The 18251-nt window shown below is 36.8% G+C and overlaps 1 protein-coding gene across 9 annotated transcripts in view; it reads right to left on the bottom strand.

Annotated features, from left to right (window-relative positions):
* Positions 1-14768, bottom strand: part of LOC146000476 (uncharacterized) — a 234248-nt gene extending 219480 nt beyond the window's left edge. For all 9 annotated transcript variants that reach the window (XM_083138146.1, XM_083138147.1, XM_083138151.1 and 6 more), the window contains exons 1-3: positions 14395-14768; positions 11474-11635; positions 3833-3918 (exon numbers count right to left, since the gene is read on the bottom strand). In XM_083138146.1, the coding sequence (XP_082994272.1) occupies positions 3833-3918; positions 11474-11635; positions 14395-14532 (386 nt within the window). In that variant the 5' untranslated portion in view covers positions 14533-14768. The remainder of the gene's footprint in view (positions 1-3832; positions 3919-11473; positions 11636-14394) is intronic.
* Positions 14769-18251: the final 3483 nt, after the last annotated feature.

Raw genomic sequence — 18251 nt, 5'->3', positions numbered from 1 at the left:
TTAAATTATGAAGCGTACCATTTCCACATTATCTAAAACAAACTTATTTTAATTTTGAAGTCCCCACAAAGAACTACAACAATGGCAAGTACAAGGAAGGAGTAGTAGCCTGCAGTAACAGATTCTCAAGAAATGTTCTTTTAATAAGCTCATCAGAATTGAAATAGAAAACAACAAAGATTATCAAATATAATTGTAAATGCTATCAATGTTTTCTAGCGAGAGCTTCAGTCTGTAGTAATAAATTAGGACTCTCAAAACATGGAAATGTCTAGACCACTATTCACAGAATGCAAAATACTTGTGGAATCCAAATATATATCCTGCTTCCCCATTTCTCAGTGATAAGAGCTATTATCCTCATTTTATCCTATCCTAACATGCAAATCCCTAAATACTTAAGACTTATAACTACTCATTTCTAAAGGTGGCTATAATTTGAATGCTAAGAGAGTTTACTGTTGCCAAGAACTTCACTGCACCCCCTTTCTACTTTAATGTATGTAGCTGTGCAGGACAAGCTCAAATATCATACTTATTACTGTATCGATGAACTTCCACATAACACATTACAAGTGTTATTATAAATATGATGCTTTAAAAACAACCTATATTTATGAGAGTCGAGTCAAATTAAATATATGCAATAAACATAGCACTGTGTGTCAATTAACAGAGCACCTAACCACTAAGAGTGCCTCAACTTAGATAAATGTACAGAAGTATAAACAAAAACCTGCTTCAAGTCAGCAAATTATGTTATATATCTTCTAAAAAAGAATATGCTAAATTCTGGAAATACTGAATGATGCATTTAGCACCTTCAAACTTGCTATAAGAATTGACCAGCATTTTAATCTAAGAATTACAGAACAGGTCTTGCAAATACTTGGTAATTATTAAGCAGGAAAAAGAAGACAACCATTCTGTGAGAGTAAGTTCAAGGCACATTAAAAACATTCTCAGAAAATACTTCCTTACATGTTTTCTTTCATTCACATAGTCTTCTTTTAAAGATTTCTATTACAACGAATGTCCTCCATTAGCAGGAAAGTCATTTGAGACAAAGCATGAAGACTACTTGTTTGTCAAATTCTGAATATTTTAATTTAACTACTTCGGAATCTCATAATAATGAAAAATGGCCAGACGAAGCTAACAATTTGATTATCATAAAAATATCTGAACTTATCAACAAAGTTCACAATACAATTAATGATTTACTACTAAGTGTGACACTACAAAAAAAAAATCAGCCTATCTTTTATAGGTCCTTGATTGCTCCAAGTATTAAATTTAACACATGCAAAAAAAAGTACAAGCACAGCTTATAACAACAGAACTTTTCTTGCTGCTGCATAGAGATTAACATGCAGCTTCACGTAAACACTGCCTTCTAAAGTAATCAACTATTTATCCAGTCTCCTGTGTATATAGCAAAAAGAATGTTTCACTTACCACTGTATGCTTCCACAGTGATGGAACTAATCTTTGTCCTCACAGCCAAGCTTAGCTGCTACTGCTCATCAGACCTTCGATTCTTCAAACAACATTACTTCTCGCTTGCCCCAAGTTGTCAGTGAATGCACTGCCAATCCTGACAAGACTCTGAACTCAGAAAAGGAATGCTCGTAACATAAAATTAATCCGATATGATTAGCTCGTCTCATACTGAACGCAATGATCGCTTTACCATCAACAAAAATTTCCTTATGTGCATTTACTTAGTAATTACACAAATAACGCATATGAACACTTGCAAGATAGCACAGCCAACAATAAATCTCAATTATAGTGGGACCACAGACAAAAAGACTTGCGCAGAATCATGATGTGCATTGTACTCTCAGGTGGTGGAGAGGGGTAGGCAGGCATCCTTCCTTATGGCCCAAGATGAACGGATTAAGGGGAACATGCACAAGTTTTTTTTTTGTTTGTGGTCACGATGTACAAAGCCTAATTTACAGTTGCACAGTTAGTATCTGTGGAAAAACTGTTACAAAAAGAAAAACACAGAACCTCACTTTGGCTTATGACTGATAAATTTGGGAACAAAATACAAAATCACACACACATCAGACAACATTGGAGTAATCTACTTTCACAGCTTCTTTATGGACAAAAGTAAACTGACACATACTATGAAATTCAATTGCCTAATTTTCCATCATCTATCTATGCCAGCCATGCCTAATTCTACCACCCCACAAATTTCTTGAAGGTGCATAGGTACAAAACTGGCAAAAAAAACCACACAGATTTGGTAATATATAGTTTGCAAAAAAAATAAAAATGATTGTATACTGTATCTCTAAATTGTTTTCCATGTTTACCGAATCTTAAAACTTACACTTAAGACTTCATAGGAAACCAATTGCACTTGATTTTAAATTACAAATTCTAACCTTGCCTTCAGATTATTCAGCCAAACCCTGTAAAATATATACAAGGAGTAAATCTACTCAATATATTTAGTTATCTCTCTCTCTACTATTAATATAGAAAACTGAAAAATGTGAAATTGCACTTTCCCCTCCCTTTGGTCAGTATCCCTAAAGAAAATGTTTGATTCTTGTTATTTAGCATCGCTTTCCTGCCATTTTTGGCTAATCGCTACCATGAGTATGAAGGGACATTCACAAAGAACTCCATGCACAGGTTGGAATTTGAACACAGAACCCCTGGTGTCCATAGCCCACTGTGTTGACCATTCTGCAAATAGGTTAGCCCTAAAGAAAACATCAAATGCTTGAAACTAAAACAACCCCATCTTGAGATCATAAACCCTCAATATGTACACAAGGTACTCTTACTCCAGTGAAACCCTGTAGTATTTTACTTACTAATTTAGTGTTCAAATAGAATAGTTTCCTTTCAATACGCCACTACCCCATCATTTGTATTTCATCTCTTCTCATAATAGCCTCTTTCTACAGGAGTCTTTTGTGTCTCTGATCAACTTAGTTTTAATTTGCTTGTTAGCTTCCTCGTGATATATGTAATATTCACCATAAATATTGATATTATTTTTCTGTAGTTTTTTGTAGTTTATTACAAGCATAAGAAAACAGTTTTTCGTTGTGACGTTAAGTTGCTATATTACAACAATGTAACATTGACAACATCCATTATATAAGATTCTTTTTGTTCAAAAAATTGCTAACCATTGTTATAACTGTATCTTTAGTCAAAATGAAAATAAATGTGATGAAGGGAGCGTGTGTTCTCCTGATACGTCACAACGAAAAAAAACTGTTTTCTTATGCTTGTAATAACCGTAAACTACAGGAAAAAAATTCTACAATGCAAGCAATGCGTACATACAAGAAAAACTAATATTCATATTATCAACATCGATAAGAAAAATATATATAGATCAATATTTTTTAAATTGGTACTTCAGACTATCAAAATATTGCACAGCCACAGATTTGACATGGGAATGACTATATATATTTTTCAACTGTCTGAGACAAGGTTTTCACAGAAACTACTTATTCACTAACTCCTTTTCTGCCTAACACAATCTAACTTCACACGAGTTGGTTGATCTCAAAAACCTATTGCTACTGGTAACTGTTATACACATGAATGTTTAAAAACATTCATATATGTAAAATATTACATTCTACACCTGAATCAATCCTCCACAATATATGCTGAAAAGTAATTTTGAAATGCAGAATCATTGGAAGATCCCATGAGTTACTGGGGATACATGTGAATTAGAAGTGCATGGGGTTATAAACAGGCATACAACATGTTGATAATGACAATCTAATATGCTATTAAGGAGCAAAACAAAAGAAAAAAACTGTACTTCACAACTAACCTGTTATCATTGCCTTCTGATGTGTTGATCCTCTTCGCTGCTGGTTCATAGTCAACAGCACCATCGTCACGCTCAGTTTTCACAATCTACATATTAAAAAAAAAAATTGTAGAACATTCAGTTTACAAACAAGAGAAATAATTATCTTATACACAGAGAAATTCACATCCATATAAAGCAGAAACTTGATCATATACCGGCTGGTACAAAAGTTCCGGAACTGTCACATATCGTGAGAAATACACATCTAATAGGAAAACGAAAAAATGTGTGTTTAATAAGTGAAAGAAAGCTATTCAATATCATCATACAGGATCCCCCCGGGGGTGGGGCAGGGGGCAACAGTGAAATTTTAAATGGAAACCCCCATTTTGTATTGCAGAATCAGAATGAGGACTTCAGAGTCCAACAAGCTATCAACCATCCTCCTAGCTCAATTAGGAACGGAAATATGGAGATTTCAAAATAAAAAATCAAAGGGACTCTAATTGAGCTAGAATGAAAGCGATTGCAGATTCGGATCTGCACGTCAAGACTTATCAATAGAGTATATGGAAGGGGGGTAGGGGTGAGGAATCAAGTGTGATATCATTGAATAGATTTCTTTCATTTATTAAACACGTATTTTTTTCATTTTCCTATTCGATATGTATTTCTCACGATATGTGACCGTTCCGGAACTTTTGGGCCACCCGGTATAATAACAACAATAAACTTCTAAAGAAGCAAAAGCTTTCATGACTGCAAGAAAAGGAAGAAAAATAACTTAAGAACAAGAATGTTTTAAAATATTTTTATGAACTCTAACATGAATTCTTATATCAGAAAAAATCAGTTCAGTTGCATTAGCAATAAATTCTGCTACCAGTCATTTACATGATGAGCAATTTCAGAAAATTGTCAACCTGGAATGTGAAAATCAAAGTGTAACCAAGTAACATGTATTATACCTTGTTAGAAAGAAAACTTCATGTATATTAATGTAGTATACGAGGGGTGTTGGGAAAGTCATGTCTAATTAACTCTATTTTCTTTTCTAGGTAAATGCAAGCAACCTAGCCATAAAGGACAAGCATATTTAGGAAGGTGTACAAGATTTCAAGCAAAAATGTCAAGTGACCGGGTCACCAGAGCCTCCACAAGTGCACAAGTTGAGGAAAACCCAGAAAACACTAATTTAGAACAGAGACATGTGATTAGTTTTTTTTTTTTCGTAAGGGCGTCGGTGTTAATGAAATTCATCAAAACTTGGTGGAAGTGTATGGTGATGATGCACTGTCGCATAGACAGGTAACACGATGGATAAGCTCATTTAAGTGTGGTAAAACAAACGTCGAAGATGAGCCTAGGAGTGGTCGAACAAAAACAGCAACTCCACCTGAGGTCGTGGAAATTGTACAAAAATTGGTAATGTCCGATCGAAGAAAAAAGATCAGAGAGATAGCGGAGGAAGTAAGGATTGATATTCATAGTGTTTGGGAAATTCTACACCAACACCTTCGGCTCACAAAGGTCTGTTCCAGATGGGTTCCTCACAACGTTTTTCAGAAGCAAACTCAAGTGCAAATGTGTCAGGAAAATTTGGATTTTATGGAAGGAGATAAATACTTCTACCAGCATGTAGTGACAGGGGATGAAACATGGGCTCACTGGTATGACCCAGAATCTAAACAAGCGTCCATGCAGTGGAAGCATCAGGGGTCACCAACTCCAAAAAAATTCAGGGCAAAAAAATCTGCTGGCAAGGCTATGGCAACTGTTTTCTGGGACAGGGAAGGAATTCTTTTGCTTGAACCTCTACCAAAGGGACATACCATCACAGGGACTACTTACAAAAAAAACACTTGGAAGATTTACGTCGAGCAGTTCAGAATAAACGACGCGGAGGTGCAAATCGTCGAATTCTGATTCTTCATGACAATGCGGCTCCACACACATCCCATCTTGCACAGGTTGCTATCACAGAACAGGGAATGACTCAACTTTTCCACCCACCCTACAGTCCTGACCTAGCCCCAAGTGATTATTATCTGTTTCGTAATTTCAAAAAATACCTCAGGGGACAGCGATTTTCAAGCAACAAGCAGGTAATGGATGCTGTGATTCAGTTCTTTGCAGCCAAAGATAAATCTTTTTATTCTGAAGGCATTGACTCACTTGGAACAAAATGGAGACGATGTGCACAACTGGAAGGTGACTACATTGAAAAATAATAACTTTTCCCCCCTCAGTTCATTGGTTTTCTTGTTTGCCCACCATAGACGAGAACTTTCCCAACAGCCCTCGTAGTTATCTCCTTATGTAACTAATTTTTGCAGCAGCAATATAAAAAAATATGACTGTACTGCTAGTCTGAGCTCGCATTGTATAAATAATTGTTTTACTTCAACACCTATAAAATCATTCAGAAACGATCTACCTGAAAGTTAATTATATTACTAGAATGTGCATAAAAATAACATTATTTTGCACAGAAACTGTATACTAAAAATATCACGTATGAAGAAGTAATGCACGCTAAACTTTGTTAAGCAGTAGTATCAGTCCGTTACCAAACTATTTGAAAAAGAAAATCCAAAGTGACAATTTCATAAAATTTTATATCCTGTGTTAGGTTTACCCAGACAAAAAATTTCAGTTATATCTTAAGGCATTAGGGTATTATGGGTAGGTAATGGACTGACACTGGTCTGACATAAGGAGAAGTTATATAAAATATTAAAAAACTTTCATACATGCTCTGATAGTCCTGCTTGAACTTTTATAACTCAAAATGATTTTTATAAAGTTATAAAATAATGTTAGTTATATTATAAAACATTTTTTGTTGTAAAAATCATACTTAAATATATTTTCTTTTGTTTAGAGATGCTAAGATTAAGCAATGCTGAGAAGCAGTGGAATTATAGACAGCATATGAAAAAAAAAAAGGCTTGTTATGAAGTAGAGAGAAAAGACGCTGAAAGACAAAAAATAAAAAGAAGTGCACTTAGTGAGAGGTAAACGGCAGGTTAAGAAGAAAAACCGTAAATGCAAACGGAAGGAAAGACAGAGGAAAAGAGAAACTACTGCCACTGTTCCTCCTGAAACACCAACAACATCTGTCATTGAAACACAGACAAAAGTGTATTCTTCACGTCAATAATTTGGGAAAGCAAAAAACCGTGCATCATCTGCTTCTCCCAGAAAGAGACGAGCTCTTATAGTCGATTTTGCAAGGAATGAATGACTAAAGATTGGTAATACCTAGGGGCATGAATATTTCGTTTTTGACGAAAAAACGAAATTTGAAAAAACACATTGTAGTGTTAATTTTTCATGTTTTTGAAAGGTGTGAGGTGCATTTTGTGACCATATTTTGTCACGAAATAATGCGAAATGAACTGCAAAAAGCGAAATTAACTCTTAAACACGAAATTCAGGGTTTATTCACCGACGCGACACCTTCCGAGGTCTGAATTATCCTGAGAGTTATGCAATTCCCGGAAAATTGATTAATTCTGCTGTTAATATTAGAGAAGCAAAAATGGACTCCTTTACACAAAAATAAACTTAATACTCTGATAACTACATAAATGTGCTATTAGAAGTGAAATGTTAATTCTGTGGAATAAGTGTAGTTTTTAAATCAAATTTAGGATTATTTTCACAATTTTAAAACTAATATGTCTTTTTATATACCACTTTTCATCCATTTTTTTCACCGCTATAACACCGATATTTTCTTTTATTTACCGCGTTTGAACCCGAAATTGACCCAGTTTTTGTACCGAAATTTTGCCTTTTTATTTACCAAAAATATGTGCCTCTAGTAATACCTCTAAAGTTCTCTCAAGTGCCCAAACATAATCAGAAACTAGAAATGTTATAAAAGAACTTTACTCCCCAGATGAAATCTCTTGGCAAGTCCCTGGAACAAGAGACTGTAACTGTGCGTGAAGGTGGAGTGAAAACAAAATATCAGAATAGATTACAACCCTTCAGAAAGCATATGTAATATTTTGCTTTCAAGCATGCTAAGATAAAAATAAGTTCCTCCACTTTTGATGATTGCAGGCCCAAGTTTGTGTTTCTTTTACGAAATATACCTCAAAATGTTTGTGTTTGCATGACACATGAAAACATTAAACTGTCATTAATCGCCCTTCAATTTTTCAGGTATACATGTTTCTACAGAATTTAAGCCATTTATAGACCAGATAGTATGTAGTCCAGATAATGAACGTTGTATGACACGTTTTTTTAAAATTAATTTGTGTTTTCTCTATCATGCATATCATCATCATTACATCCAAATATTAAATGTGCCACTAACAATTTTTGAACTTGTTGCTAGCCAAATTTTAGAATCTGCAGCAATATGGTTGAACTGGCCACATATCAGAATGTATTGCATAGTTATTCATGATGTTACCAGTTAAGCCTTTATTTCGGAAAGCCACTCTGGCACTTTTAATCGAATATTGTATGAAGTAATAAATTGAATGTTAAGATCACATCGCGTAGCTTATCTTAGTTGGATTCATGGCTTCTTGGCACAAAAATTTATTTCTTTTTTTTTGGAATTTTGTAATCTTGAGAAAAGCCAGCTTCTGAAAGTAATTTATTCAGCCGTTACAACTTGCTCAAGTTTGGGGCAAATTTTCTTCAATTGTGCATAGTACAGTGTGTTTCAAAAGTCGCACAACCCAAACTTTGAAAATGTATATCATGAAAACTGTTAAAAGGTATTTACACCAGGTTTTCTGCACTAATCATGTACGCTATGCTATCTCTGGGTTAATAAATTTATGTTAGCATGTATCCAAATAAAAGCAATTACAATTTTAAAAAATATTGTTAATTTGCTGAAAACATCTGAGAATTGATTTTCAACAATATATACTAAAGTAGAAATTTTCAGCAAAAAATGCAGGTTCGACCAGGACTCGAACACTGGTCTCTGATACACTGTGCCATTGCTCTAACCACTGAGCCGGTTTGGCCTCAGCCGATTTTTTGCTGTCGCTGTTTTACCTGTGTGGAATCTTCTCTGCCAGTGCTACCGCAACGGGATCAGTTGCCTGGTTCCTCCAACCGTAGAGATGTTAATTATTGAAGATCAGGCACACACAGGAAATTTACTACGTAGAACTCTTCAGCGAAAAATGCATTAACATCACTACACTGGGAGGAACCAGGCAATGTCGAAGTCTACTGTGTTTCAAAGGCAACAGATCCCGTTGTGGTAACTCAGGCAGAAACAGGGACAGCGAGAAATCAGGCGGCTCAGTGGTTAGAGAAATCTTAAGGTACACCAGAGACCCAGGTTCGAGTCCTGGTCGAGCCTGCATTTTTGCTGAAAATTTCTACGTAGTACATCTCCTGTGTGTGTCTAATCTTCAAGAATAATACTAAGTCTTAACAATTTGTGGGATCATTTGTTGATGTTTGACTAGTCGTAAAACAGTTGCTTTGTGAGGTACAGCAGAAGCAGGGAATTTTTCTTGGAAAACCTCTTGCACATGAGTGTAAGAAATGAGTTGTAAAATACTCTTCAGCAGTGCACACGTGCTGCTCCAAAGAATAAGCCATGCTGAATCAATTAAAAGAACAGGCATAGGAGCATTGAAAGTGAGAGAAGAGAATTCAGTGTACCCAGAGGCAGACTAGGATTCTCTCAAGAGTCCAATTTCGGCACAAAATCTTGGTTTATGATTTTTCACATAAATGTATAGCCAATATTTAGGCACATGTGGCGTGCGTCTGTTGACAATATTTCGACCTGCTAGCATTGCCATGTGTGTCAAAAATGGCACTTTTTCACTCAACCCATAAAATCGCCAATAAAAAATCCATCAAATGTTGCACATGACCAATATTGGTCACAAATGACAGACTGACATGGTATCAGACATCTAATTATGACCCTTTGATAATTTCTTACGTATTTTCTCATTCAAAAGTGAATTTCTGGAAAAATTTTAACGCTGTCTTCCGCCAGTAATTAATTTATCTAAATTTTCTGTATGGAGAAAACTGATAATTTGAAGCATTGAAAAATATCTGAATGGATGAGACTTTTTAGGCTGAAAACCCAGTGTAAATATCTCTTACGGTCTTCATTTTCAAAGTTTGGGTTGTGCAACTTTTGAAACACACTGTATAAGAAGCTGAGCATCACTAAATCATTCGAGAAAACAGGAAATCATGTGTTCGGGGACAAAGAGTAAGAAATTATTAATGACACGCTGGAATGTTCACAACGTTGATTTTAAAAAGAAATAATTTGCTAACTTACACTATACTGCAATTTGAACTTAGAAATCATCAAAATTTCGTACATATCACAGTCACCAGGCTGAAATTTTTAGAGCCCTGAAAATATCCACATCTGCTGCAGCATTAAAACATTGAACTTCACAGTAGTAGTCCTGGTGCACCAGCCAAACTACTAATGAATCTGAAACTTTACAGGACTTCATGAGGGATAGGTATGCACAATGTGCAGAAGTTTCATCACAAATTAAAGAAGTCAAGCAGGGACCATATCTGAAGTTAGGGCACTTGACATGGAATGACACCATCAGGATGCCTACAATTTCATAAAAACAAAAATTCTCTGACCTTTCCAGACCGAGTTGTTAGGGCAAATCATATATTTACCCATCGTGTAAGGACACCACATTTTAACTAAACTTAGAGACCCACTAAACAAAGTAAAACTAGTAACAGGAAGGAAAACTGAACAGAAAATTACTGTTGGTTACGGGCATCAGCAATGAGCTTTTACACAGTACTTGACACATACTGACTAATGATTAACAAAGTTGTTTTTTTGCAAAAAAATATAACAATCATAGCATTTATAATATATAATTTGTCAAATTTAATAATATATGTATTAATCCAAATACATCCATAAAATTGCAACAAAGTGGTAAATGCCAATAAACACTTACTGCTGTAATTTCTAGTTTTTAATAGTATTCTCCTAGAGTATTTGACATGCATTTTTTTTTCTTCAACTGCCGGTAATATTCAGTATCAAACTGTACTGTAATTTATCCACAACAAATATAAAAAATTTCGTCCTTGTACTTTTCATTGTTCAAGGACCTATTTTTAGTATTTGTGACATATGTTTCTTTAAAACACAAAACTTTCAATACACAGAGTTTGAGTTTTGTTTTTAGTCCACTTTATGCACAGCAAGGCTTATCGGTACTGCACCTACAGTTTAAAGTTGAATCCGAAACACTGTGCCATGTGCCTTCGCTGGATATCGAACCCCTGGATTACAAGGCGACAAAGTAACCTGGAGAGGCAGATGGTGTTTTGGATCCCCCTTTAAACTGTAGGTAAGGTTCCAATTAGCCTATCTGTGCATAAAAGAACCTAGAACAAACTCAACCACACAACTGTACTTCAATGGCAATCTAATGCAAACCAATTTATCATTTATACTTTTAGTTTTATTTGAGTTAGGTTCTATAATGTTTGACTTGTGTACTCAAGCATTAATTCAGGTTTATAATCATACTAAAACTATCATATGTAACACATCAACACTAATTTTCATAAAATTATGTAAAGACAAAATCAACACATCAACAATAATTTTCATAAAATTAAGTAAAAAAAATTGTATGGCACACTTACCGGAACTAGACCAAGAGAGGAGGTTGGCCTCTCTGTGGTAATTAAATTCTCACGTAGAAATGTGTCACATTTTCGGGAAGTTTCACGAAAATCATGTAATGTGTCCAACTTATACACACACTTATGGCATATTATGTGCGGCAAAGGGTCACTTATGTCAGCCTGAAATAAAATAAAATCACTTTACAATACACAAAAGCAGTAAAAAATATGTGGATAACACAAGAACTCTTATGCCAACAGTCAAAAGATATTAATTCAATGTGAAAACATAAATAACCCCCACCCCCCACAGCTACAGACCACACGAACTGTGTGTTTTCATTACAAGTTCATGGCCAGTAGCTTAATACCAAATATTGAGAAGATTTTTCACATAATCTGACCATGCCAATGATTAGATTTTTTTAAAATTACAGGCTGCCAAAGTCCATGAGCCAAGGAGCTAGTTCCTACATTTCAAAATGCATGGTAAGCTACCAACAATAAGTTGAAATTTTATGATAACTTTTTTGTTCATAAAAACTTAAAACATAGAATGAAATTATTATTTTTTTAAAACCAGGCTCAATAGGCAACAAGAAATGTACCCCCCAAGACCATGTTGTAATCTGCATAAAATAATTAATTACAACACAGTGTGTCTACTACCAATCCATAATTGAAAGTCACATTAGGACTATCCAAGTTCCACACTCGCAACTTCACTGTCAGATTAAACAAGATATGATTAAAAAAACTGATAAATTTGCAGCCAGAATATCCAGTCTACCAGATGGGACAATCTCCAAACAGTAGTTTGGTGGAGTGGTTAGCTGCACGACCTTTCGGAGCATGTTGTGTTTTGTAATACGGGTTAGAGTCTTGGCCACGGATCATAATTTGTTTAAATTTTATTGTCAATTATTTATTACGTGTGTTGCCTTCAATTCATGCTTTATTGTTGAATGATCTTCTCGGAGAAATATTACAGCAAATTTTAAAAGTATTTTTACTCGTACCTTCATATTTTTAGATGTTTACAAAGCATGCTTGCTATTAACATGGGTACTAATTTACTATGCTTCGGACAGATTTCTTCATTTTTACATAAAGTTCCATTAGCATTGTCTAACATCGGGAAGGTGTTTTGTGTGATGTGGGAATGTTTCATAGCGGAAATTCATGTTCTTTGTTGCAAATTAATTCTCCGACGGACAATAGCCTATGGCACGTACACCTTCGTGCGTCATCACGCATCGTGATTGTGTTTTGTTAATATTCATTGGGTATCCAGTGTTTCGAACTGTGTGTGCTTGCAACGTAAGTTGGAAACATGACGTGTCGTAGATGCGTGGTGAAATTCGTACCGGGTGTGAAAGATCCAGTGGTTTTTTTTTTTAATTTAATTGAACATGGGATTGTGAAGAAAGGAAAAGAATGTCGAAAATGTGGCAGTGAATGTAACCTACTGGTTAGAAGGAATGGGCTGTGGGGATATGCCTAATATGACGTGTCGTGGATGTGTGGTGAAATTCAAAGTTTTCCATATCCTGGAAACTGATTTCTTCAAATTTAAAAGTTGGGGCTCATATGGGGGCAGGTGACTCCGGCAAATTTCTAACATGCCTTTAACAGGGACTCTATAAAGCCGGGTAGCCGGAGCAGAGGCAGGGCCATGGTAGCGGGCGGTAGATAAATTACCCCAGGGGCGGAGCCCGGAATCTGTGGGAAATTTGGACTCAAAAATTTAAAATGAAAATATTTTTTTTAGTTTAAATTTCCCACCGATTCCAGCACGGATAGCCCCGAAAACCATTCAGGGATAACATCACGAAACATTAAAATTTTCTCCGTAAAACAATGCAGGGGGGGGGGGAGGATGAGATGAGCTTTGTTCATGGGTATTTCTTGGGTTCCGAAGGTTTAAACACTGCATAACAAATGAAAATCGACAAAACACAAGCACGACGCCCCATATTGTGTGTCAGGCAAGCGAAAAGACGAGAAAGAAGTACTCGTAATGTGAAAAATTGCAATTACTTTGATGAAAAAATCGTCATTGCATGTCAAGGGATGTTCAGAAAGGTAAGTATGAATGCCAAAAATTGACGAAACTAAGAAATTATAGGTGTTTGAAATATAGTATTTTTACAAAAAGTATTAGGCTCTTGCACAACAATAAACACACACTGATGTAAGCTTCGTACACTTCAACTAAAGAATACACACATCCGTGTAGAAGGACAGGTTATAGCTCATACACATGCAGTTTAAAATCTGGTGAAAATAGCTCAAAAGCTAGCTTCACCCACCACCTGGTGAAAATAGTAACTACATTTTATTTTATTTCATTTACACATGCGGTCCTATTTGTTCGAATTAAAAGTGGATTCAATAACTATATAATGTAAGTTTAGTAAAAAATTCTAGACTTGGAATTACCAGAAAACCCATCACTGTCCAATATTGGTAATCGAAAAAGAACCCACTACCCTATCCAGTAAATTCACTGATCAGAAACGCACGGATATGTGCAACACAATCCACGTTTTATACGTTTGTATTAAACATTCTAAAAGTATTTTAAAGTTATTTCATATGTACACCAGAACATCCGTACACTCTATTGTATACGTTTAATCAATCGATGAAGTTCATGATCTTCTAAAGGACCTACATTTGCTTCGCAGCCATGCTTCTGGCTAAGGACGCCATGACAGTTCCGAGTCCAACCTCATAATCGAAACCTGTCACGAGAAAAATTTAAGTACAGCTACATCGAAAACGTTTGGAAAATGTTTTTACCAATTGATATTCTGTTATTCGCATTAGTTAGAAAACCTTTTTATGCAATTAGAACAATTTGGGCAACTCAAGACAAAGCCGGATAAACGTGTGCATTCCCGCGCTCGGAGAAAAAAAAATTGCAAAAAACTTACCTCTAAGGACAAACAACTTCTTATCTTTAATGCGAATTGACGCTTTTGACCTTCTTCATCGAAAATTGGTAATTTTACGCCATCCACGGCTAAACATAGACGACATGCCCGAGATATAGTTGATGAATTTGCATCCATTGTTCTTTTGTACTTGGCACTAACTTGTCTATGGATGGAATTATGCCATTTGGCCACACAAATTAGTTCACAGTTCACAAAACATTATAACACCTATACAAAACCACGTCTTTTACAGTTAGAATACACAAGATTTTCAGGTAACATTGTTCACCGTGCAAAATTCAACAGTTTTTTTCTCCATGCAACACATACACTCCAACAAATTACTAGCACTGTTATGGCGGCAAACTACGCCAAGGACAGTTAATCCTGTCCAGTGTTGCCAACAGCACGAGAGAAAAACGGGCTAAATCGCACCCAAAATGGAGCTAAAATTCACATCCAAGGGGCTAGATTTACAAAGGTACGGCTGCGCACTGAAAAAAAAATCTGGTTCTTAATTCTTGGGTGTTTTGGGGCAAAATTTCTGAAACTCAAGAACCACAACTAATCAACTGTCAAGATGAGGGGCATACGCTCAATTAATTAAATTTTCTTAACTTAAATAATTTATTTCCCCCTTAAATTGTGGTGCAGTAGATTACACAAAAGCATTACACATTTTCGGCATATTCCTCCTTCACTGTATATGCACACGTACACTCACACACTCACACACGGCCGCACGCACGAACTAGTCCCTGGATGAGCCTCACTGTTACGAACGATTCGTCGATTCGGCACCGCACTTCTGTGAACTTTCAAGGACCAGATGCAATGCAACTAAACAAAGATTCGCATTTTCTGGAATCGACGTTATCCGTAATCCGCCTCGGGCTACACAGCATACCAAAACCAGAAAGAAGGGGATAAAGTGACAATGTGCACTTGCCACCTGCTCCCCAGGAGGGGTCGCAGGACGAGCTTACAGGTGCAGAGGAAGGTCAGTTAAGTGAATTCTTCTTTTTCTTTGCAGTTTACTGAAATACCAAAAAAACAACAACAAAAAAAAACATTTCATTACTGAAAGGGCTAGATTTGTAGCAAGATTTCTCTCTGTAGGGCTAAAAAGCCCCTTGGGGCTTTTGCTGAATTTTGGGGTACGTACTCAAAAGGGCCAGTTCTGGCCCCAAAAGGGCCAACTTGGCAACACTGATCCTGTCAGAGTTGCCAGCCAAAATTCAAAGTAGTTACCGATTTCAATGTGGTTCTCGCAATGGGCTAGTGATGGGTCGTTCGTGAACGAGTCGTTCAAAAGTAACGACTCTCTCTTGTGAGCGGTGAACGACTCGTTCACCAGAATTGAACGACACGTTCAAAGAGTCGTATGTGCGCCACGACCCCTCCGCCCGCCAAGCAACTATTATTCCCTCTCCTTTCCACAAATTTTGCGAGGAAGGCGCATGCGCAAGTGTATACTCGCCTGGCGGCCGGAATTTTTGAAAGAAAGCAAGTCGATTCTGCGGGCAGCAAATGGGGACTGGAGAGGAGAGGGAGGGGGGTCCTCTGTTCCTTTTCCCTACCCCTAGTTGAGTGTAGCTGGCTGAAACGTGCCGTGTACGATGAGAGGGGAAGGAGTCGACTCTTTGAACGAAGGAAAGAGTCGACTCGCGAGCTCGCGAGTGTTGTTTGCAGAGAGAGAGAGAGCTCGCAACCCCAAGCCATGACGGGCAACGAAGAACAGCCAACAAATTTGTCCTGTAGTTTCAAATTCGGCCAAACCATTGCGTTTCTTCGCCGGAAGTCAAGCCCCTGGAAGCCTATACCCAGTTATGATGTCCAGACAAAATTAGCGCTAAAATTACAAGAAATTAAATGTTAGTAAAAAATATTAGGGGAGTCTTCTGAAAATTTTGGGAAGGTGTTAGGCAGAGACCTCTTGATTACAATATTCCGATTAGCCTATTTTGAGTTGTTATTGTTTAAGTCCACTTTATGTGCAGATAGGATAGTCGGGACTGACTGGACCTACAGTTTAAAGTGGGATCCGAACCTCCAATTTGTATTGAACACGGTACCCCTTGATTACTGGCGACGTTATCACTACGCCATCGGGGAGACCCGATTAGCCTATTGGAGCATAAAAGTGGACTTATAACAATTTTTGCCACGGAAACCATTTTAATACATGACATCGTTAACCACTATGCTATTAGGGTGAATCAGAAAACAATTGTTGAAGTGACACTCAATTCCGGGATTCCTCTTAGCGCACTGTTCTAACCACTCCTCCACAGAGGCGACTCAAATTGTGGGAAGTGAATCAGTTTCACAAGTAGCAGGACATTACAAAATCGCAATGAAAACAGGGCCAACCCTTCCAAAGTTGGTGAGATGATGAGAGACACTCTGTGTAAAATCTACTGTCCGAGAATCTCGTCTCATTGGAGTAACGATACCGATTTATGGTTTAGAAATCGATAAGCGAACAAGACCAGACAGGTGTTTTTAACTTGAAATCAAATCGGGAACAAGATATGCATTCTCATTCACGAGTTGAAACGATGTGCCAAGTCATCTTGTCTCACCACGATACCCGATCGAGTTGCTCTTCCGCTTCGTGCACATGTAAACCTTTTAATTTACACATTCAATTTTATTTATCCAAGAAAACAAATCTGTTAACATGAGAATGAACAGAAGAAATAAGCTACTAGTTATTTTCCCATTAAGACTAACTAACTAACTCTCTAGCCTTCTTAAACCCGAAGGTTCATGGCTGCAGCAACACAGGCCTTCCATCTTTCCCTATCTTGAGCAAGATCTATATACTCTTTTCCATCCCTACCGATTTCCCTTAGGTCCATCTCAACGTTGTCCCTCCATCTTCGTCTTGCCCTTCCTACAGGTCTCTTACCATCAGGTTTCCCAACAAGAATCCTGTAAACTCCTCTTTCTTCTCCCATTCGTGCCACATGGCCTGCCCACCTAAGTCTTCTTGATTTAATTATTCTAATAATATCTGGACATGAATACAAATTATGTAGTTCTAAATTATGTAACCTTCTCCACTCGCCTGTTTCCTCATCCCTTTTAGGTCCAAAGATTTTCCTAAGGATCTTATTTTCAAATACTCTCAATTTATGTTCCTCTTTCAATGTAAGGGACCAAGTTTCACATCCATATAATACTACAGGCAAAATTACGGTTTTGTATATTTTAACTTTTAGTTTCTTAGATATTAAACGAGAAGACAAAAGTTTATGAAGAGAGAAGTAACATGCATTTCCTGAATTAAGCCTACTTTTTATTTCCTCTTTAATATAATTTCCATTTGTTAATATTACTCCTAAGTATTTGAATTTGGAAACTGATTCAAACGAGTTGTTATCAATAATTAGATTTTGATTATTACCTAACACTTGGTTTCGGCCTGTAAACATATATTTAGTTTTCTCTTTGTTAACTTCCAAACCTATCTCTGTAGCAGTTTGAAAAATATTTTAGCCAGGGGCGGCCGCTCATAAGGACGATACGGACGCCGCACTGCCGTGTGTAATCACAAGTGAACAAACATTACTTTAACATTTATATATTATCTTTTACATTGTCTGAATTACAAATATTCTGTTGCTTATAGATCGTTGGTTAGTCGGTTCTGTATTAATTCTTCCGCGACAATTGCGAAGTTTGCGGGGGAGTACGGAACTTCGAGAGAAATCTGGCAGGGCGGCGTCCTCCCACCTTAGGAGACGTAGAGCAATTTCAGGCGCTGCCGCGAGGGGTAAGAGACGAGGGAACTGGCGGAATAACACGCGCGGGATCTGTGGCTGGGAATGGGCTGGGAGGACGGAGGG

The sequence above is a fragment of the Lepisma saccharinum genome, chromosome 16 (assembly GCF_977018435.1).
Source record: "Lepisma saccharinum chromosome 16, izLepSacc3.1, whole genome shotgun sequence".
In the NCBI taxonomy this organism is placed as follows: domain Eukaryota; kingdom Metazoa; phylum Arthropoda; class Insecta; order Zygentoma; family Lepismatidae; genus Lepisma; species Lepisma saccharinum.
The sequence above is the reverse complement of the archived record's forward strand: the minus strand, read 5'-3'. Positions and strand labels throughout refer to the sequence as shown.